The sequence below is a fragment of the Thalassophryne amazonica genome, chromosome 10 (genome assembly GCF_902500255.1).
Source record: "Thalassophryne amazonica chromosome 10, fThaAma1.1, whole genome shotgun sequence".
In the NCBI taxonomy this organism is placed as follows: Eukaryota; Metazoa; Chordata; class Actinopteri; order Batrachoidiformes; family Batrachoididae; genus Thalassophryne; species Thalassophryne amazonica.
Genome location: NC_047112.1, coordinates 86,360,498 through 86,383,140, shown reverse-complemented (window position 1 = coordinate 86,383,140; position 22,643 = coordinate 86,360,498). Strand labels below are relative to the sequence as shown.

Sequence of the window (22,643 nt, the reverse complement as noted above, 5' to 3'; positions counted from 1 at the left end):
TATATATATATATATAGACATACGAGGTCTGTTAGAAAAGTAACGGACCTTTTTATTTTATGCAAAAAAATATATGGATTTGATTCATATGTTTTTACGTCAGCCAAGCTTGAACCTTTGTGCGCATGCGTGAGTTTTTTCACGCCTGTCGATTGTGTCATTCGCCTGTGGGCAGGCTTTGAGTGAGCACTGGTCCACCCCTCTCGTCATTTTTTCATTGTGAGGAAATGGGGGAATGATTTGGGCTTTGTTCCATCAGAATTTTTTCAGAAACTGTTGAAGACAGGCAGCTGGAAACCATTCGGAAAATTCAGATGGCTTTCGGTGAAAATTTTATGGGCTTCACAGAGATTAAGGAGTGTTACTACCGCTTTAAGGACGGCCCACAATGGCGCATGACGCGCCGCGTTCCGAGCCGCGATCGACAGGCAGAAACCACCAGATCATTTCTAAACGGATGGCCGTGTGGATCCGGGACCGTGGTGTGCAATTTTTCTGGTTATCACAAGAGCTGGACATCAGCCATTTTATGGCAGATTTCACTTTTAACAAGAGATTTTGTCATGAAAAGACCCGCGGAGGCTTCGCACGTCATGACGGAGCCGCTGATGGAGCGAGACAAAGAACGCCTCCGTTTTGGAGTGTCAGAGGACAAGTTGGGACATTTCCATGACAAAATCTCTTGTTAAAAGTGAAATCTGCCGGAAAATGGCTGATGTCCAGCTCGTGATAACCAGAGAAATTGCACACGATGGTCCTAGATCCATACAGCCATACGTTTAGAAATGAAATGGTCGTTTCAGCCTGTCGATCGCGGCTCGGAGCGCGGCGCGCCCTCAGCCGCTGTGGGCCATCCTTGAAGCGGTAGTAACACTCCTTAATCTCTGTGAAGCCCATAAAATTTTCACCGAAAGCCATCTGAATTTATCGAATGGTTTCCACCTGGCTGTCTCACACGGTTCCTGAAAAAATTTTAATGCAACAAAACGGCAGTCATTCAGACATTCTCCTGACAATGAAAAAACGAGAGGGGTGGACCAGTGTTCACTCAAAGCCTGCCCACAGGTGAATGACGCAACCGACAGGCGCAATTTCAGTTAAGTATATCTTATAGCAGACACACACACTGATATTTGAGAAGTGAAATGAAGCTCATAGGATTTACAGAAAGTGTGCAATAATTCTTTAAACAAAATTAGGCAGGTGCATAAATTTGGGCACCCCCCCAAAAAAACCCCAATATTTAATAGATCCTCCTTTTGCAGAAATAACAGCCTCTAAATGCTTCTTATAGCTTCCAATAAGAGTCTGGATTCTGGCTGAAGGTATTTTGGACCATTCTTCTTTACAAAACATCTCCAGTTCAGTCAGGTTTGTTGGTTTCCAAGCATGGACAGCCCGTTTTAAAAAAAAAAAAAAAAAAAAAAAAAAAAAAAAAAAAAAAAAAAATCACACCACAGATTTTAAATAATATTCAGGTCTGGGGACTGAGATGGCCATTCAAGAACATTGTACTTATTCCTCTGCATGAATGCCTTAGTAGATTTTGAGCAGTGTTTAGGGTTGTTGTCTTGTTGAAAGATCCAGCCCCGGCGCAACTTAAATTGTCACCGATTCATGAACATTGTTCTCAAGAATCTGCTGATGTTGACTGGAATCCACGTGACCCTCAACTTTAACAAGATTCCCGGTACCTGCACTGGCCACATAGCCCCACAGCATGATGGAACCACCTCCAAATTTTACTGTAGGTAGCAAGCATTTTTCTTGGAATGCTGTGTTCTTTTTCAGACATGCATATCGCCCCTTGTTATGTCCAAATAAACTCAATTTTAGTTTTATCAGTCCACAGCACCTTATTCCAAAGTGAAGCTGGCTTGTCCAAATGTGTTTTAGCATACATCAAGCGACTCGGTACACAGAAAAGGCTTCCTCTGCATTACAGCATCATACAGCAACTCGTTGTGCAATGTACACTGTATAGTTGAATGATGCACGGACACACTAGCTGCAGCAAGATCATGTTGTAGGTCTTTGGAGCAGATATGTGGGTTGACTATGACTGTTCTCACCATCCTTCGCTTCAGCTTATCTGAGATTTTTCTTGGCCTGCCACTTCGGGCCTTAAGTAGTACTGTGCCTGTGGTCTTCCATTTCCTCACTATGTTCCTCACAGTCACAGTGGAAACTGACAGATGAAACCTCTGAGATAGCTTTTTGTATCTTTCCCCTAAACCATGATATTGAACAATCTTTGTTTTCAGGTCATTTCAGAGTTGTTTAGAGGCTCCCATGTTGCCACTCATTAGAAGAGATGCAAAGAGGAGAAACATTTGCAAATGGCCATCTTAACACCCTTTCTCATGACTGGATTTACCTGTGTAAGGATGTTAAAGGTCAATGAGCTTTCCAAACCAATTTTGTGTTCCACTAATTAGTGCTACATGTATTCAAATCAATAAAATGACAAGGGTGTCCAAATTCATGTACCTGCCTAATTTTGTTTAGATAATTATTGCACACTTTCTTTAAATACTAGAAACTTCATTTCACTTCTCAAATATCAGTGTGTTTGTCTACTATATTTAACTGAAATTTCTGATCCAGACAATGACTTATAAAGGAAAAATCACGGAAATTATCAGGGGTGCCTAAACTTTTGCATACAACTATATATATGTATATTACCTGTGTACACCACCACAATAGACTTCAAATAAAACATTTAAGGTGTGTTTGTAGTTCAAGTTTTTAGTGTTAATTCAAGGGGTTTAATAAAACAATCAATTATTTAGGAATTACAGCCATTTTTATACATCCAGTCAATTTATAGACTCCATAATAATTAGACCCCTTTGCCTCCTGGCAAATTTTTTTTTTTTTTTTTTTTATAAAATCCCCCTTTTCCACTGCACCATGACCCTGCAAGAGTGGTAATGCAAAAGATAAAAGTAGCACTATGCAAAATGTCTCCAGTCATAGAAGCTTGTAATTTCTTCAGAGTTGGCAAGGGTGTTTTGGTGGCTTCCCTCATTGCTCTCTTGCACAGTCACTCATTTTTTGAGAACTGTCTACACCTGACAGATTTGCTATAAAATACCATACAGTCTGTATTTGTTAATGACAGCTGTTATTTAACTGTATGAGATATTCAGTGAGTTGGAATTATTCATGTTTCCATCCCCTGACTTGTCCAAAGAAAACTACCAGTACAAAATAATGTTCATTATATTAACAATAATCTTTGCATTCAATTTATTTAATTAGTTATGGTGTCATTGTCTCACTGTCTCAAAATCTATGCAGCTGACTGTATAAGGAAAGGGTTCTACGATGAACAAATGTTTCTGCATGCCAGCTAAAACAGTAACTGATCCCAGGGCTGTGCTGCCTTCAACTCCAGTGGGTATCAGACAAATTAAGCATTTTGGAATGGGCCAGTGTTACTGCTAAATCTTAACAGCACATCATTAACAACACACATCACTTAAGGAACCTGGCCGTCAGTCAACAGCAGCAGCTGGAATAGACACTGTACCTTTTTCTCTGGAGAAAACCTTACAGGTTCTACAATGTACAAGTCATCCGGACCTACTGGGGAGGGGAGAAAGGTGCCAGGTTAATGATGGAATGGGAAACAGGTATACATACATGTAACAAGCATGAAGTGATCTTGCAAGTAGTGTTAAATAAGCAGAAGTCACAATTCATTCAATTCAGTAGAGAAGATATGTTGACTTGGGCCAACTCTGCTTGTTGCTACATATTAATGATTACTACTTGCAAATGTCTACAATGAAGCAGCAAAGCACATACTATATTTTTAGTCCTTCAGGCTACATGTGGATGCAAGCTGGCAACGACATCCTCTCAGCCTTGAGGGGGGCAGGCGGGCGGGCACAATGTTACAAAATGGACTACAGGGATTAAAGTGCATTGCCCTCTTTGAACATAAGCAGCAGAGTGTTATAAAGCAATGCATTACAGAAAGGCAAAATGAATGGAATAGAATGGTAAAAAACCAAAGTATACTAGATTTAAGTGTTTGAATGCGCTCAGAGAGGATCAGTGAAAAAAAAAAGACTGACATGTCTCTGATGGAGATAAAACTGTCTCAATCTTACTTGTAGTTCTGTGACAAAGGCAAAGGAATGAACAAAAGATGGAAAATATCAAGGTAGTAGGACAGAGGAGAGACTTGGGTATTGTGTAGGTGACATGTATGTCTGGAAGGTGTTGTGTTTTACCTTCTGTAGAAGTCAAGTGAAATGACTTGGAGCGAAAAAGAGGACAGGTGACCCTTCGTTTTATACTCATATCATCATAGGAGGAGAAGCATCTGCAAGAAAGGATGTTCTTATTTGTAAGGTGGCGTTAATCATGTCACTACAACAGTTAGCAATATGTACAACAGACGAAAGAGTACAAGAGTCATTTTCAACACTATCTAGTGCCAGTTGCTTGATGCTCATATATGCAAACTGTGTGGCTTCAGGGCCAAAAACTCAACTGCTAATCGCGTCCAAACTCTGCAGACATTCGTAAAACATGGGTAAATTTTGATGTGGCTTCTTTTCAGTGTGGTGGTGCAGTGGTTAGTACTTCTGTCTCACAGCAACGTGTTGTGCCAATTGACAGGGACTCTGTCCTGCCAATTTCTCAATTGTATGTAATAGATGTTGTGAGTGACAAACCTTTTGGGACTGGGGTAGTGGTTGCTCTTGGGAGGACTGATGTTTGGTTTGGGGGAAGAGCTGCAGCAGCACTGCAGACACAGCAGAAGGCCCAAAGACAAACACAAAACTAGAGACACAACCAGGTAGCGCTGACGGTCAGATACCTGCAGAGGAAAAGGCATTTCCAAATGAGTGTCTGTATATTATATATGAATCAAATTTGGCTGCAGATTTTACATTCTGTCAGAAGGTCAAGCACTATACACAGGTTAAGGTAACATTCTCAGACTCAGTCAGGGTTTGCAGTTACATAGAATTAACCAATAAGGAGTAGCTTAAACCCATAAGTGAGTAAATACAACTGGTTGGTAGCTGCTGTGAAAACAGTGCACGTGTTACCTCTTCCTGCAACTGTGTAACTGTGGCTGTGAGATTGAGCACCAGTTTAGTGACGTTCTCCAGTTGACTCTGCAGAACTTGGATAAACTCAGTCTGCTTCTGGTCCTAGAAATTGAGACAGAAGTAGCAAACCACAGCACTTACTTTGCCGTTACCAACCACTGTTAACTGATGGGATTTGATGTTTAGTAGAGCTGCCACAAATAACTATTTTGATAGTCGACAAGTCAACAATTATTTTTGCAATTAGTCAACTAGTCGGATCATATATAAATTGCAGCTTATCGCATTTTATCGATATCGATACCATTTTCAATTCCGCTTATCAATCCAATTCCTTATCGACACCTCCTGTGAATTTTCTGTGTGCTACAAGTAGGCTTTACAGGTTTTCTATGTCAACAACATTTTTATTGAAGTCTTAAAGTAAATAAATACGAAATTGATCACTGGATCCTTGATCTCTGGACATAGATAGAAAAAAAAAATCTGTAGTTTTTGTCAAAAAACTACAGATGTTTGCTTTCAGACATTAGCAGCATGGATGTCTCTCCATACATCTGAGGTGAGCTCAGCTGGCTGCTGGAGTCTGCAGGTCTGCAACCACACAGTCTTGGGCTGTTGCAAGTTAGCCAGGATGTCTCATTTTGGTAGGGGAAAAAAAAACAAAAAACATTTTGATCAACTGCAGTTTATTGTTTGCATTACAACATCTGGAAAGAGGTGTCATTTGATTTAAATGGTGATTCGCTCTGAAGTTATTAATTCCAAGCGGACTTTATCTTTCTAACTTGACTCGGCGGCGCAGTGTTTGGAGCAACGGATCGGAGGATGATTCTCGTTTCTTTCTCACAACAAGACAGGAGTCCCAGTTAGTCACTTTAATCCGCACAAAAGTGACTCACGATTAACAAATTTTAATGGCTTTGAGAGGGGATAAGAAGCAGAGTTGCTGCTACTGAAGAGGAGCAAAGCAAAGATTCAACGAAGCAGCGGATTGAAGCACTGCTTCAGTGGTTCAAGCAAGTGACTCGACTAAATTAGTGTCGATAGTTTCAATAGTTGACAGTCATGACTAGTCAACTAGGCGTGGCAGCCCTAATGTTTATTTTCATGCTCTCATTGACTAAATGTGAGCTTGCCTGCTCAGCTGCAATGCGGGAGGTGTTTTGTAGTTTGGTGATGGTCTTATTGAAGGCTCTCTGCATCTCTTCCATTTGTTTGCGATACCTGAGAAGCACAAACCTGTTTATTCTTTCACAGTCATCATTGATTAAGTGAGCTGTAGCTTTATTTAAATAAAAATGTGTCAGAGTGCTTATTACTATGCAAGTTTATAACTCATGTCCAGTGGCTTCACCTCTGGCTGAGCTCTTCCAGGTATCTGCTGGACAGACTCATGTTCATCTCCAGGGCTTTGATTCTGTTGTTCAACCTCATAAACACACTTTCCTTCTGGCTAGAACTGTGCACCGGCGCCCCATTTGGTAATACACTGTTACCATTCACTGCCCCACCGCTGTAATCAGCCCCATTCTGCAGCTCTGCATAGAAATCGGTCACTGTTCGGTTGACGTTCCCATTACTGCTAATGGTTAATAAGTCCTCATCCACAGCGTCCTCCACTCTGTGGGAATTTCCAGTCTTACTGAGCAGATCTGTCTGCTCCCCGTGGGAGTGAGAAGTCTGGACACTGGTTCTGAGTGAGTCTCCAATGTCGTCACCTGACTTAACAGTATCTGAGGGAGTGTCAGCCAGTGGGAGATCAGATAGTTCAGTGGGAGGGGGGGTGAGGTCTTCAGGCCTTGATGCTGTGAGCAGAGGCTGGACAGTCTGGTCCTTGACATGAGAAACCATAACAGTAGACTGAGGAGCAGCTGTCTCAGATACCACAGGCTGCAAATTAAAACTAATCGTAGGTGTGGGGGTGGCACTAATGGCCTGGTGCGTCTCTGGGATCACGTCAGCTTGATAGGGTGGAGTGGGGACAGGAACTAAGCTTGGATCTTTAACGGGAGGTAGCACCTGCTCCTGGTGGGTTAGGGTGGGTCGGATCACGGAGCCCTGGATGTCTGAGAAACTGTGAGAGGGGATGGCGGGGGTTCTACTAGGTTCAAGGAGAATATTGACATCTGATGTGGGTGTGTCAGGAGAGTGAGTGCTGTGCAAGTCACCAAAAGTTTTGGCCTCATTTTGGTCATAAACAGGAACCTCGGATTCTGGAACATTTGCGGTGAGGGGAAGAGCTACTTGGGCAGGTGTTAGAATTGGGACAGTAATCTGTGAGGGCTTGTGGGTGAGCTGAGGGGTGTTCGCTTTTGCCTTTTTCTGCTTTCGGGTGCTCAGTTGCCTCTTTTTAAGGCTGCGGAGCCTCCCTTTGGCCAGCCGAGCTGAGCACCAACGATGGAGCAGCTCCGGCAGGGTGGCCATGCAAGACAGAGAAAGGGAAGAGAGGGAGGAGAAGGGACAGTACACCTGGCTATCCCATTGGTTCCTTTCTGTATCCCCCATTGTCTGTTCTCTTCTTTTCTCTTCGTCCTCATCTCCCTCTTCTTCCAGCAGGGTGACTGTAGACTGTCTGGGCTCTTCATCATCATCTTCCTCCACCAAAGTGACAATCTGTCTTTCCTCAGAGGAGTCTGATGATGTGGGGTGAGGTGTGGTGGAATCGTTGGCATAACCAGAATCCTTCTGGTCTGCAAGCTGTTCAGTTTCCAACCTAAAATACAAGACATGTTTTACAGGAATATTCATTGCTGAATGCATCCATGAACAAAAACAGACCTTAATAAACAGAAACATGCTTTGCTTAGAAAATAAGTTTCCTGCTTGTCCGAAGCCAAATGCAATTATGGGTCAGCTTAGCACCTAATCTTTGCTTCCTGATAAAGTAACTGACCGTTGAAGTTATAATTAAAGATGTAAAATATAACCAGTATGGCTTAATGTATGGCTACTTCAATACACAAATGGTTTAATGTGAATTTTGGTATTAAAAAAATACAGCCATCAGAAATAATAATAATTTGATGCTTCTCATATGGGTCATTCCTCTCTGGTTGTAACAAGCAGTCCAGCCCCATTTTCTGAAAGTGACCATGTATCAGCTGCAAATGAGTGAAGCATAGGTGCCCCGTTGGCCTTCTAAACTGCTGGAGTCCTCGACACTCAGTCACCTATGTGCTGGATCATGAACAGAGAAACATGCCACAAAGCCAAAATGCCAAAGCTGGCACTCCCTCACAATGCAAGTGAAACACTTCAGAGTCTCAAGATTCAAACAACTTTACTGATCCCTAAAACAGCAATTCATATCACACCCAATTACCTCAGACAGAAAATACAGCAATTGATCCACAATTATTACTAGTTGAACGTAATAATGGCACACATCAGAATTAGAACAGCCACCCACATACATATGATTGTTTATGTACTCTGAACTTTGTAACATTCTATCATCCGAATTGAGGCAATGAGAGTATGGGCTGCAGCAGCTAAGAGGTGAGCCAAATGTTTCACCAAATTCACTGAAATCCTTCTGGAGGAAAAACAAATGAGGCATTTTGACCTTTGGTAGCTGATGAGGCTGCCATGTTTGGGATTAGGCAGAGAAACACAGAAATTCCATTTACGGCTACTCTGACCAATTTATGAGTATTCCCCAGTCTTCGACATTTGCTGTGTGATGGTTTCCAACTTGCGTTTGAGTTCAAAAGTTAACGCAGTCTGAGATTGTACCGCCTTGCCCACCTCATTAATCATGACAGGCAGGTGCGGGGTTGTGGTTCTGGTAGTAGCAGTCTTGCCAATTTTCCGGTAGGACAGGGCAGCGCATAATCCAATCAGCACCAGCCCTCCTGCCATAAAAACAAATGAAAATAAATCCTTGATATCTTCCACGGAGAGTGGTGCCAAGCACGCAACGCGCCACTTCTCCCAGGCGTTGAGAACAGGATAGCAGGATAGATTCCGTCTGGGCAAGCAGGGTCCCGAGATTTCCTTGTCTCCCTACGAAAACGCTCATTTGATATGAAGCCATTACAGCAGGACCCCAGGATCCTCTGAAGAGACCTGATACCAAAGACATTAATTCCTTTTAGCATGAATGAAATCCATTAGTGATTAAAACTGATGTCAAAATGGATGCAGGCATTGCTGCAATGATCATGAAAAAAAAAAAAAAACCCTCCATGTGTTGTTCCATGATGATTTTCAATGTCTACAAAAGTAAAACATAAAACAAAGTGTTTTCAAGTCAACAGGACTATTCTTTTAAGAGTTGCTACTACTAACAGACACTGCAACCAGAGTGCAGGGTCTCACGGTGAGAGAGCAGACATCCATATGAACGTCTACAGCCTCTTTGATTGGCGGTGAGTCAAATGAGTTTATAGAAGAGAAATTTAGAGCTACGCGTTTGTAGTTTCAGGAAGTGGTCAAACAAAGTGTGACATTCTAGCACTGATCTCTTAATAGAAATATAATGAAGGGTACACTTGGACACACCAGCATGTCCATGGACCCCAGAGGGTTATGGATCTGTGTTATATGTAGCCAGTGGCATAACGAGAAACCACCGGGCCCTAATGCAATTGGGCCGCTCTCACCAGAGTGCATGGAGATGTAATGTCAATAGTGACAGACACCACAAAAAATGAAAAACAAAGAACCAAACACAAAAACAAAATGTGTTGAAAAGCAAAAACCACGAGCAGTGATCTAACCACTTGCATGTAATATTTCATATTGGTTATAAGACCAACTACTATAAATTACATTGCATCTGGAAAGTATTCATGGCCAGGGTTATAGCTACGGTGGGCAAATTTCCACCCGGTTGTTGGGTACAAATTGGTTGTGCCGCCCTGCACGGATTTTTCCTAAAATTAACTGAAATTTTGCTGAAAATGTACCAATTCGATTGTATTGCAAGCGTATTGAGGTGTAGTTTTATTTTTGCAATTTCAACCAAATTATTATATTTTTCATTTTCTTTCTATCAAATCAGCTACAAACAGCAGAGATCATCACCAGTGAGCGAATTCAGCATTCTGTGAAGCTACAGTGCTTAAGAGCAGAGAGAGATGTTGTCTGCTCTGAGCTGAAAGGAAAAACAAAAGTATCAAAATGTTTCATTACTTCTGTGTCCATAGATGCTCATACATTCAGAAATTTACAATTTATTTTAAAGGCTTTGTGTTTCCAAAACGCAATATTTGCTTGGTGAGAGAGCAAAGGGGAGAGGAGGGCTTCACTAATTTTCACAATGAAAAGTTAATAATTTGCATTGGAACTATTTAGAAACTAAAAACCGTTTACATGAAAGTGTGGAAAAACAAATCCAGAAAGGTTTTCATCCAACCTGGACAATCAAATCAGTCAAGGTGCAGCTTTTTTTTCCCCAAACAAGACAATTAGTGGTTATATTGTTAAAAAAAGAGTAATGCAATCCCACTCAAAAGTGTTGAAAAAAAAGTCATGACAGAAAAACTGCATGCTTCACTGGATTAAAGGTACAGTTTGTCATTTTTGAAGATAGGAAATGCTATGTCCATCACATATTCATGTGTTTTTAATCTTTTCAACGTTATTTATTTTATTGACTTAGACAGAAAGATGCAAAAAAGAACACTGATATCACAAATATTACAACGTCATTTTTTTTCTATTATTCTTGCTTTCAATGCATCTAAAACCACTCAAAATTAATTAAAATAGGGCTTGCCAATAACATTTTAATGGTATAAAACCCTATAGTTTCAGTGGGCTCCGCCCCCTCAACTCCTGCTGGGGGTCCAGCAAAGGCAGTGAATACCTATGTACATGTGATTTCTTAGTTTTGTTTTTTATTTAAAAAAAAAAAATTGAGAAATCTCAAAGAAACCCTTTTCACATCATTGTTATGGGGTATAGCATGTAAAATTTTGAGGAAAAAAAAAAAAAAACTTTCATCCATTTAGGAATAAGGCTGTAATATAACAAAATGTGGAAAAGTTAAGCAAAGTGAATACTTTCGCTGTATATGAAAATAAAAATTATTCATGTAATATATATTTTATTTGAAGGGAGTCAGACATAATTACACAGAATATTTCAAATAGAAACTCCCTGCCTCTTCCCACCATGGACCTGGTCCTGAACACAGTTCATTTAAAAGTCCCACACACAAGACGGAAGATAACATTTTATTCAACTTAGCTACTTATGGAAACTTGATCCAAATTCTTGCACGTTGCTGTCTTTTTTTTTTAAAAACAGATTTTAACTAGTGTTCTTACTGCTGTCAAGTTACTCAGTCTAATGCAACAATGATGCTGTCACTATCACAGTAAAAGCCTGTCTTGACGCACGCCCTTGTTACATTAAAAGGTTTTTACTGTGAAGTGACGTGCGCAACATCAACTATCTGAGATGTTATTTAACTTTGCTACCAGCAGCAGAGACTGCTGTTAGATCTGCAGAGTGCAGACACTAAACATGGCCTGCGCAGAACATATTTACCTGACTCCTATTTTCAAACCCACTTTCATGGAGGTTTTTTCCCCTCTTGTTCCCTGAAGAATCATTTCACATTATTGTCACCATTAAATTGTTGACATTTGCTATGATACGAGGGGGAGGTGGGGCCTAACACAATCCAACTGTGTATTTGAAAGTATTGCAGTTTTGTTTAGACCCAGGGCTCAATGAAGTCACCTTACCTACTCATCGCTAGTGACAAATGTGCACCGCAAGTCCCCCTTTTATGATATTAGTGTTGTAGTTGATGATTTAATGGTAATTAATTTGACTTAAAGCAGAGGAAAAATGAGCACCCACAGGGACCAGGAGTGGAGGTGCATGGCTCAAAAACCAAGTCAGTATAAAAATAAAGCCAGCAACACTCAAGTGTCCTTCTTAATAAATGTTTTAATGACTCACGGCAAGGCAACAGGATCAGGAGCACAGATGCGTTTCAACTAGGTCTTCCTCAGTATGCCATCAATTTGACTTACCCTGTAGAACCATGAAGTGTTTCAGCTGATTTAGGCAAAACATCAGAGGTCCCATCCTGTTCTTGCTGGACATCAGTTGACACATTACCTGGAATTAGGACATAAACACAGTCATAACTTTATTAACACATAGCTGCAAGTTAGAATTGCATGGAACCTCATTAAATGACATGTTTCTCTAAAACTGTAAATGGAATTCGTAGGTACAGGGTAAAAGAGAGCTTCTTTTCCCAAAACAGTGGACAAACAGCTAAGATCATGCTTCAGAAAGCACAGCTTAACATAAATTAGTTTAGCTTACATTAACCCGTTTATGCCCAGATTTTTTATTTATTTATTTTTTTTTAAGTGGAAAAAGTTGTATTAGTACCTTTGAGATTTTTTTTTATTGTGAGTAGTAAATGACAGTGATACACTTCGGCAACAATTGTTGCCAGTGGGGCAAAACGGGTTAAACCCATCTGTTCAATATTCCCCTGCTGGCTCGTGTTATCACAATTAGGCTTCGGAACCAGTGGTTTGTGTTTTTTGTGTCACAAAGCAACACTTTGTGAATTTGTTCCTTTGATAATAAATAGAAATCTGAATTTGAAAACTTCCATTAAAATTAAATACATGTAATTTTGCAAGAACATGTCTATTCCTCAGCTTTGGAAAAGCAGAGGCATGTGCTCTCTAAAATGCAGTGACTGAGTTGCTAGATAAATGACAACGTAAGGCGTATAATATACTTTATGGTGGGACATAAAAACAGTTTTGCAATACCATGTTCTCAGCTTCTGCGTTATTTAGTTTTTATAAGCTAAACCACGTGCATACATATACAATTCATTGCTATACATACCAAACAACTGTCACAATAACAAGCTAAAGTATGTTCAAGGACATGTTGGGACGGCAATCATTTCAAATCAGAGTGGTGACTCACATCAACCGTTTTGAAGCACTATCACTTCAGATGATGCCGACATGTTTTCATGTTTTCACTCAAGGGAAATGACTGATTGTTTTACATGAACAGACCAGTTATACCTCACTATGTACTGTGACAGGGTGTGGTACCAAGAAAAAAAGACAGGAAGCACATGGGACCATTAGTTTCACAAGGTAGGACGGGTGGATCAGTCAGACCAAATATTACTCTGACTAAATATTTTTAAAGGAACTGAGTGACTGTTTGTTTTTAATCAGTTTTGGTCAGGGTCACCAAAGCGGACCTAGTGCGGATCTGCATGTTAATTTGGCATGGGTTTACATTGGAACAACAACCTATAAATACATTAAGACAGTAAATTAACAATAAAAGTTACATAATTAACAGGAAATAAAAGTGTTGTGCTCCTCTTCTAAAAACTGTTGAGGTCTAAGGTTTTTAAAAACATTCTGAGATGCCATTACAGCTCATTGCATAATTCATTACCACCCTTGAAAAATGTCAGCTACCTATTTTCTAAACACTACCCAATCTAGAGCCTGTGGATCCCCATGGGCAACACGCTAGTAAAATATAAAAGAACAATCCAGTTGACCTGAAAATGCTGTTTTTCAGCATTTTCAGGTAGAGAAAATCAAAAACGTGCTTCACGGCACATTTTTTTAAAATTTATACATCAATATAAAGTCTTCTTAAAATACTTGTACTTCTGTGACCTAAAGACTTTGGTAAAACCCATCTCTAAACACCAAAACAATTCATTCATATGAATAAAAACATATATCCCTAAAGATTTGAAGAATTTCTAAAATCATTTTCAGAATTTGAGTCAAATTATATTGTTTTCACTGTGTTCGAGACAAATGTCTGACATTCAGAAAACTGATATTGTTCTGATTGTTCTGATTTGCAACACATGGGCATTATATTAAAGTAGCATAAAAAATGGAAATTACTGAAGGTATGGTAAAAATCGAGAAAATGCTATTGGATCCCAGAGGGTTAAAGCAGTTCCATAAATGTTGCTCACTGATCAATTTTCATTCTTCTCAAAAATCTGCAAAGTAGAGTTTTACAGCTAAAATTTCAAAAAAATCTCAAAGGTGAAGTGAGATTCACGCAGAAGATTCAGTTAAGTGTGATGACTACCTGCTGTGTCTGCTCCAACATCCACTTCATTTGTACCTCCCAACACATTTGCAGCAATGTTGTTGACCATGTTAAGTATAGCATCTAAACGAAAGGAACAAACACACTAAATTATTAGGACTGTAATTAATAAAACTAGACATTGGCATTTCAGCAGCACAAACACCTACTAACCCCACTGTCACCATGATTTCAAATATGACGAAACTGTTCACTCAATTCTGTTCACAGTTCCTCAGCAAGGTAAAAGGTATTTTAAATTTTTGTTGTTGTTTTTGCTGGACTGTTGACCTAAGGTCAACTGCAGGTTACCAATCAAGGTCAGTGCAATGGACTGGGAACATGCATTCATCCTGGGCACTGCAGCATCCATCACACAACAGAACCACCCTGGGTCCTAGTTGACAACCACCCAGCCAGACAACCTACATATCTCCACATCTCAAAGTAGTCATCTATCTGTTGTAGGTAGGTAAAATGTGGGCATCAACTTGGCCTTTTCAATTGCTGGAGTCCTCAACACTGAGGCACAGCCACAGTTGACTGGAAATTGGAAAGTTACACACCTGTCTACATATAAGGTCCCACAGTTGACAGTATATGTCAGAGAAACCAAGCATGAAGTCAAAGGAACTGTCTGTAGACCTCTGAGACAGGATTGTCTTTAGGCACAAATCTGGGAAAGTGCACAGAAGAAGTTGTTCAGATCCACCAGGATTCTTCCGAGAGCTGGCCGCCCATCAAAACTGAGCAATCAGGGGAGAAGGACCTTAGTCAGGGAGGTGACCAAGAACCCAATGGTCACTCTGTCAGAGCTTCAGCATTCCTCTGCAGAGAGAGAGGAACTTTCCAAAAGGAAAACCATCTCTGCAGCAATCCAACTAGCAGGCCTATATGGTAGAGTGGCCAGATTGAAGGCACTTCAGGTACATGGCAGCCCACCTGGAGTTTGAGAGCTTGAGAGGTTCTGCAAAAAGGAATGGACAAAACTGCCCAAAGATAGGTGCACCAAGCTTGTGGCATCATATTCTAGAAGACTTGAGGCTGTAGATGCTGCCAAAGGTGCATCAACAAACTATTGAGCAAAGGCTGTGAATATTTATATGCATGTGATTTAAAAAAAAAAAAATCATGTCAGTATGGGGTGTTGAGAGTAGAATATTGAGAGAGAAACACACTCCATTTTGGAGTAAGGCTGTAACATAACAAAATGTGGAAAGAGTGAAGCACTGTGAATATTTTACGGATGCACCCTATCAATTTAACTGACACTTTGTTTTAATGAGTTGCCAAACAGTAGAAACCACAAATGTCAACAGGTTTGTTTTTTCCAGGCCTTCAAAACAGTGTTAGGTGTTCCTCATTAATCATTTGCTAATTATACAACCGTTGTTAACAGCCTGTCAGTGTGGGTGTAGTTTTCACAGGTGTGCAGATACATACTGGTAGCTGAGCCAAGTAGGTTTTTGGCAGCCTTGTCATCTGATGGCTGGTAGCCAGGAGGATAGTCTAAACAGAATGAGATATAGACATCTATTTAGCAAGCATATCATTTGATTCACAGGGCACACAAAGTGTTTAAAGTGCTTAAAGTGTTCAACAGCACAGCAGCACACCTAAATGCTACTGTATGTATCCACATAGTCTGCAATTTCTAGGAGGACAATTCATATCGAAGCAGTCTTTTGCCAGTTTATAAAGACAAAAAATAAAATTTGACTGACTAATTTTGGTATACTTGAAAAGCAGCAATATAAAGTAGCGAAACAAACTTTTCTTATTTTTATGTGGACCAATATGTTTGTTTGTTTCAATAGAGCAGTGCAGTCTCGTTTGAACCTTGTGTGACAGTGCGGGATTTGACCACTTATGGGGACAGCCGCTCCCATTGCGCAATAAGCATAAGTTCTCACGGAAAACATGCCTAATACAACAAGAGTGCTCTGAGAGCACAGTATCCCCCACTGGGAAATGCTGCGTGGCTACAAATGCTTGCTACGTTCGGATAAAATTTCAATGTATGCGATGGTTGATTTCAGAATGCAGACACTAACTCATGAAACTAACTGGCACTGTAGGTTTGTTAAACAACTCTGTCAAAGTTTCCCAAAATTCCTCCTAAAAAATGTGAGAAAAGTTTATTTCAGAATGTAGGCACCCACTCATAAAACTGACAGTCTCGATTTGTTAATCAAGAGCCATAAGTCTTGTAAAATGGGACCAACTCAAACAATATGATTATATGCTTATTACTAACTTATAACAAGGACTTGTACCAAGTTTTGTGAAATTCCTCCTAAAATGTGAGAGGAGTTGATTGCAGAATGCTTATACCCTTTGGGAGGGAGGGACCACCAGACAAACAGAAATCACCACAACATAATCCCCCCTTTGGGGGGCTTCAACAAGCAGTGGATAAAAAGCCCATTTTGGCCAAACCTATTTGCCAAGTAAATAACATCAGTTCATGCTTATGATTTCAAGCACATGTAATGTTCTTATACTGACTCCTTCAAAAGGAGTCAGCTGAGGTGGCTCGGGCATCTTTTCTGGATGCCCCCTGGACGCCTCGCTGGAGAGGTGTTCCGGGCACGTCCCATTGGGAGGAGGCCCCGGGGAAGACCTAGGACATGCTGGAGGGACTACATCTCTCGGCTGGCTTGGGAACGTGTTGGGGTTCCCCCGGAGGAGCTGGGGGAGTTGTGTGTGGATCAGGAGGTCTGGGCGGCTTTGCTTGAGCTGCTGCCCCCGCGACCCGACTCCGGATAAAACGGAAGAAAATGGATGGATGGATGGATGGTAATGTTCTTATAAGCAAACTTAGAGCAGTGGTTTGTAATTTACCATCTTACCATAGTCTTCATCCAAGTACTCAAGTCTTTCTGAAGGATACTGGGACTCTGCTATTTCCTCATATTCTTCTACCATGCTAGTACCAAACACCCTGTTAGTGACACAGAATAAGCAGGAGGAGGACAGCATTTATTGTCATTATAAATACATACAATGAAATCTGTCTTCAGCATTTATCCAATACCTATTTACAGCTGGACACAACATAACCACTAGCAGGAGTGGACAGCCACAGCTCGGCACCAAAGGACAAACTTCAAATGTAGACATGCTTCCTTAAAGAAAAGGTTAAAGAAATGGACCTAACGTGCTTGTTTTTGATGATGGGAGGAAACTGGAGTGCCTGAAGGAACCCCACCCAGACACAGAGAGAACATGCAAACTCCACAACAGAAAGGAGCTGGGCATTGGTGGAACTGAACCCCAGACCCCCAGACTTTGTGCTGTGAGGAAAGACATACATATACAGCCTGATACATATCAACTAACCTATTAAACAGAAGTAATGTGGTTTTCCATTCACATTTAAAACCAAAATTTTAAAGAAATACCAGCTTAAATAATGGCATCAATAATAATAATACAAATAATACTTGTTTGAAACAGGCTATGCAAACATCTAAGTCGTACAGGAAATTTGTATTTTTGGGGGGGAAACTGAATTTTGGATTAGTCTCCATGTTTTCCCAGATGAAACACATTCACAGGTGGTGTGCACATCAATTACGACTGTACACGTGACAGAACAAAAATGAATAAATAAGTCTACTGGTTCTTTTCCCCTCTCTCTTCAGTATTTTCATAACAGACACTTCAAATCCTAAAAGCAAACAGAGCTAGAACCTGCAGGCCTTTCAGTTATTGGATCACCTGCTGAAGAAATTCAACATAATTTCAGCAACCAGGAATCCAGTCACAGATATTAGCTTGTTAAAGTTGGAAAAAAACAAAAAAACAAAAAGCAGTGCTGTTAATGTAAGATTACACTTTTAAGAATAATTCCCATGAACATACCGTACCAATGGCCATTTTCCCATCTGAATCGCTGTCAGTGAACTTACGTGATCAAAGCACAAACAATGATTCTGACTGGTGAACAGCGCCCCAGCAATTCCATTCAGAGTCCAAGATACAGATACAGTCACTATCCTGCTCTATATCCTTAATTTAGCTCGCTTGTCCGAGGGTAAGCTGTTCTGCAGTGGCACAATACACCTGTCATTATCTTCCTAGAAAAGCCGTTGGGCTCACACAATGCTTTAAAAAAAAAAAAAAAAAAAAAAAAAAAAAAAAAAAAAAAAATCCAACATATTTAAGATCAATTAAATTTAAAACCGGGCAGCACGGTGGATTAGTGGTTAGCACTGTTGCCTCACAGCGAGAAGGTCATGGGTTCAATTCCCGCCTGTGGCCTTTCTGTGTGGTGTTTGCGTGTTCTCCCCATGTTTGCGTGGGTTTCCTCCCATATCCAAAGACATGCACGTTAGATGGATTGGAATCTTGAAATTGTCCGTAGGTGTGCGAGTGAATGTGTTTGTGACCCTGTGACAGACTGGCGTCCTGTTCTGGGTGTAACCCCACCTCGCGCTGGGATAGACTCCAGCCCCTCGTGACCCTTAATTGGACTAAGCAGTTGAAGATGAGTGAGTGAATGAGTACCTCAAACACAAAAAGGTAAAGGTTGTAGGTGTATATAAGCTTTTGCTTCTACTTACACCCTTTTGGTTACTTAGGTTAACTGAGAAAGCAGTTTTGTTTTATTGTGTACTGAGAAGTTTTTGTCTTTTTTTTTCCTTTGTACTGAAATAAACTTATTCATTCATTCACAAATGAAATGTGTAGTCCAGCAAGTGTAACTAAGATAAAACCACAAAACTAATGATGGGCAGTAGAAAACGAATATTTTAAATTTTGCCTTAAAAGAATCAGTAGAAGTAGCTTTTCTAAAGTCATGAAGTAGAAGCACATTAGGCAAAGGCTCTGAAGCCTACTGACTTTCTTTTTAGCCCTGGGGATTTCATCCCGTGACTACAGCTCATAAGGCTCAACAAGTTCAGCAAGACAGTTGGGTGCATGACTATGTAGAACCTCATATGTCAGCAACAAAAACATGAAATCTGCTCTTGCGATTATAGGAAGCCAGTGAAGGGAAATCCAGAATGGGTGTGACATGACTGAACCCCCCACCAAAACTCTAGCAACAGCATTTTGTACCATCTGTAGAAATTTCATATTCTTACGTGGCAAAACAGAAAACATTACCATTGCAATTCTGGAAGACACAAAGGTGTGAATCAAATGTTCCACATCCATCACAGAGAGGTTAGGTCTAATCATTGCAATATTATGCAAATGAAAATGGGCCATCCTAACATCCTCGCTAATGTGCAAATCAAAAGACAATGACAGATGAAAGGCCACTGAGATTTTTAATTTTCTCTTTGAGAAATCACAGTCACCAAGTGACAGTGTTAATTGGTCAGACAAGTCTCAGTCTGACAGGCCCAATAACAATCACCTCGGTCTTCTCTGCATTCAAAAGCAAGAAAATGGCAGGTATCTATTTTTCACTGCAACCATGCAAGCCTCCAGTTTTTCAGTCCGAGAGACATTACCTACAGAGATAGGCATGTGCATCCGCAGGTTATTAGCTCAACAATTATCTGACCAAGAGGTGCTATATACAGAGAGAACAACAGTAGACCCAAAACAAAACCCTGAGGCAGCCCAAATTTCATAACTGAAAATTCAGACGTGGCGTTAAAATGAACATTTTGGAATTAATTTACCAAAGTAATTCTCAGTTCTCGCCAACAAAACACAGTATCAGTCTTATCTAAAGCTACACTCAATTCTAGCCACAGCAATGCTGACATAGAATCTGCATCCGTGGCCATCAACAGAACATTCACTACTTCTGTGAGTGAAGTCCCACTGTAACGATTTCAGGACTTTCAAGAAAAAGTTAGAAATCCATCTATAATTTCCCAGCAAACCAGAATCCAAACTGGGGTTCTTTTGTTGCAGCATCTTTAAAGTTAGCTGGAACAATCTCAGTGGCATGTTTATAATAATAAGCAGCATAACATCTAGTTGTTGTTTGTCATTCATCTTTTCTCATTTGTTGAGGGTCGCCACAGCGGATCAGCACAGATCTGTACTGGCATTTTGGCACAGGTTTTACATCTGATGTCTTTCCTGACAACTCCAGTTTCACTTGGAGAAACACACACAGCCCCCTGGTTTTCCGAAGTGGTCTCCCAGCAAAGTCCTTACTAGCACCCACTCTGCCTAGCTTCTGAGATCTGACAGGATCAGGCTTACACAGAAGAGATTGGCTGCTCAGATTAGAATCTGGTGATGAGCAGAATTCCTTAACCAGCTTACTAGGTAATAAGGACATTTAGATGCCATCACAATTTCAGACAAATTCTTGAAAGGAGTAGCACCACTGATACCTATCACCACCTCATCTAACCAGTTTTCTGGTGGAATCACATACTTGTGTAACACATACTGGATAAACTGAATGCAACATATTTATAGTCAGGATGTGGAAAAAGTACCTGCATTTCAATGTAATGTTAGAAAGCCTGTAGGATTTAAAACTGAAACAGTTCATGCCTATGTATGAATATCTAACATGAAACAACTCATTTAAAATAAAGTGAATAGTCCTAATAATCAGACTAAGGCCAAAAAAAAGTGGAACCAGGATGTCGAAGAAAGAAATGGGCAATCATCTCACCTAATGAGACTGAGAGGACAGAAGTGTTCTGATCCAAAGTGGGAGAGGAGTTCAACCTGCAGTGAACAAAGACACCGTTACACAGCTGGTTTCTACATAAGGCAAACACAAAAAATGTAGCCAACCCTACAGATTAAACCCACGTTTCACCAACCGCAGGAAAATAAACTATAAATTGCAAAGCACTGAAATTATGCTCTGTGCATGTTCTGGTAGATAAAGAATTTTCACATGCATTAAAAGGTGAAAGTTGTGCTCTGGCAAAGTGCACCCAACACAGTGTATGATCATGAAAGCTGTGCATTTTACACGGGCATCATAACCTCTGATAGAGAAGTTTGCTAACCTTTATGTACTTGATGAACATCTGACGTGAGAGGAGACACGACAGCGACAGGAGAAAAAGAAAACAGAAATCAATAAAGACCGATTTAAGCAATAAGCAAGTCACGCTTTTTTTTTTTTTTTTAACTTGGTTCATTCTGTTGAGAATGCACTGCTGACACATCCTGGAACATTGCTTTGTAACAGTTCACAGGCAAGATCATACAACAAGATGTTTGACGTGTGATAGGAAAGATGCAAAAACAAAGATGAACGATAATCAGAAAGATGTGAGTTTTAGACTGCGAACTAGAGCATAGTAGCAAGTAAAGCAAGTCATTCTGAAGCTTTGCACAGTTTGCACAAAATCACAGTGATGACAGCAAAGCAGAGGAGAAACATCAAGTCATTAATAAAGGCATAAACTGTTGATTTATTATTATGCTTCCAAGACAACCTCTCCCAGAGTCACGCACTTAACAGTCACCAACAGAAGGGTGTATTCCTCATCAGGACTGTGTAAACGGGGTGATTTGCGACTGATAGGTGTTATTACAGTCTGTGCCTTGGCAACTTCCCAAATCCAGAAAACCATCTCCCATTTGGGTGTATCAACAGAGACATAGTAATGGTTATAAAAATAAATTAAATCCCTTGGGAAATTATGTAAGAAGAACAAAGATTTGGATGCAATGACATGGAGATGCCTGCACAGAGTGTGATTCATGTGAACGTTTTAAAACACGCACTCAGCAAATACTGAAACCTGAATGAACTGGATCACAACACCACTACGTCAGCTTGCCGTTCCATTTAATTTCTCACACACACATTTGACAACCAAATGATTTAAAACTTGCATCCCTGAAAGCTGCTTATGACACTTAAGAAGATCCCTATAGTTCGTAGGTTAAACAAACATATGACTGTTTTGGAACTAGATTCCCCCCCCGTTGAAAATCAATCCATCTATTGTGAAGCAACCACCCCTCCACCAACGTTAAGCCTGGGGCAAAGCTAAAACAGCTATACCTTCACATATTTAGCATAAAGTTGTTCATCCAGCGGGAAGCTCTGGACTGTGCGCTCATCACGTGCATGGAATGTACCCAGCTTGACCCACTTGTTAGTAGGATACCTGCAGAAAGTAGATGAACAGCAGTGAGGTGTATGGTTTAGATGTGCTGCTGCAGTCATGCATAAGGTGTCCAATATACTGCACACAAAATCTGAGGCCAAAGCCTTATATTCTGCATGTGTCACAGTTTCTTCTGAACGTTCTACAGGGTGGAGAGTCACGGTGCAAGACAACACTGGAAGCAGATCCTGATGGGATAGTTCTTTGACAAAGAAAAAACACAACACCAACACTGGCTACAGTTACAGTAAGACATGAAACCATAATCTGGAACTAATCCTGCGTGTGGGGTAGGGGGGGAGATGAACCCCATCTTGATATACAGTGAGGAAAATAAGTATTTGAACACCCTGCAATTTTGCAAGTTCTCCCACTTAGAAATCACAGAGGGGTCTGAAATTGTCATCTTAGGTGCATGTCCACT

At 40.5% G+C, this 22,643-nt stretch overlaps 1 protein-coding gene across 1 annotated transcript in view; it reads right to left on the bottom strand.

The window, feature by feature from the left end:
- Positions 1-22,643, bottom strand: part of suco (SUN domain containing ossification factor) — a 122,373-nt gene that overhangs the window by 8,027 nt on the left and 91,703 nt on the right. The window contains 13 exon segments of the mRNA XM_034180424.1: positions 3,539-3,594; positions 4,248-4,339; positions 4,695-4,840; positions 5,076-5,180; positions 6,218-6,305; positions 6,436-7,794; positions 12,074-12,161; positions 14,157-14,240; positions 15,600-15,665; positions 17,009-17,100; positions 20,758-20,813; positions 21,104-21,124; positions 22,114-22,219. Coding sequence (XP_034036315.1) covers positions 3,539-3,594; positions 4,248-4,339; positions 4,695-4,840; positions 5,076-5,180; positions 6,218-6,305; positions 6,436-7,794; positions 12,074-12,161; positions 14,157-14,240; positions 15,600-15,665; positions 17,009-17,100; positions 20,758-20,813; positions 21,104-21,124; positions 22,114-22,219 — 2,359 coding nt within the window.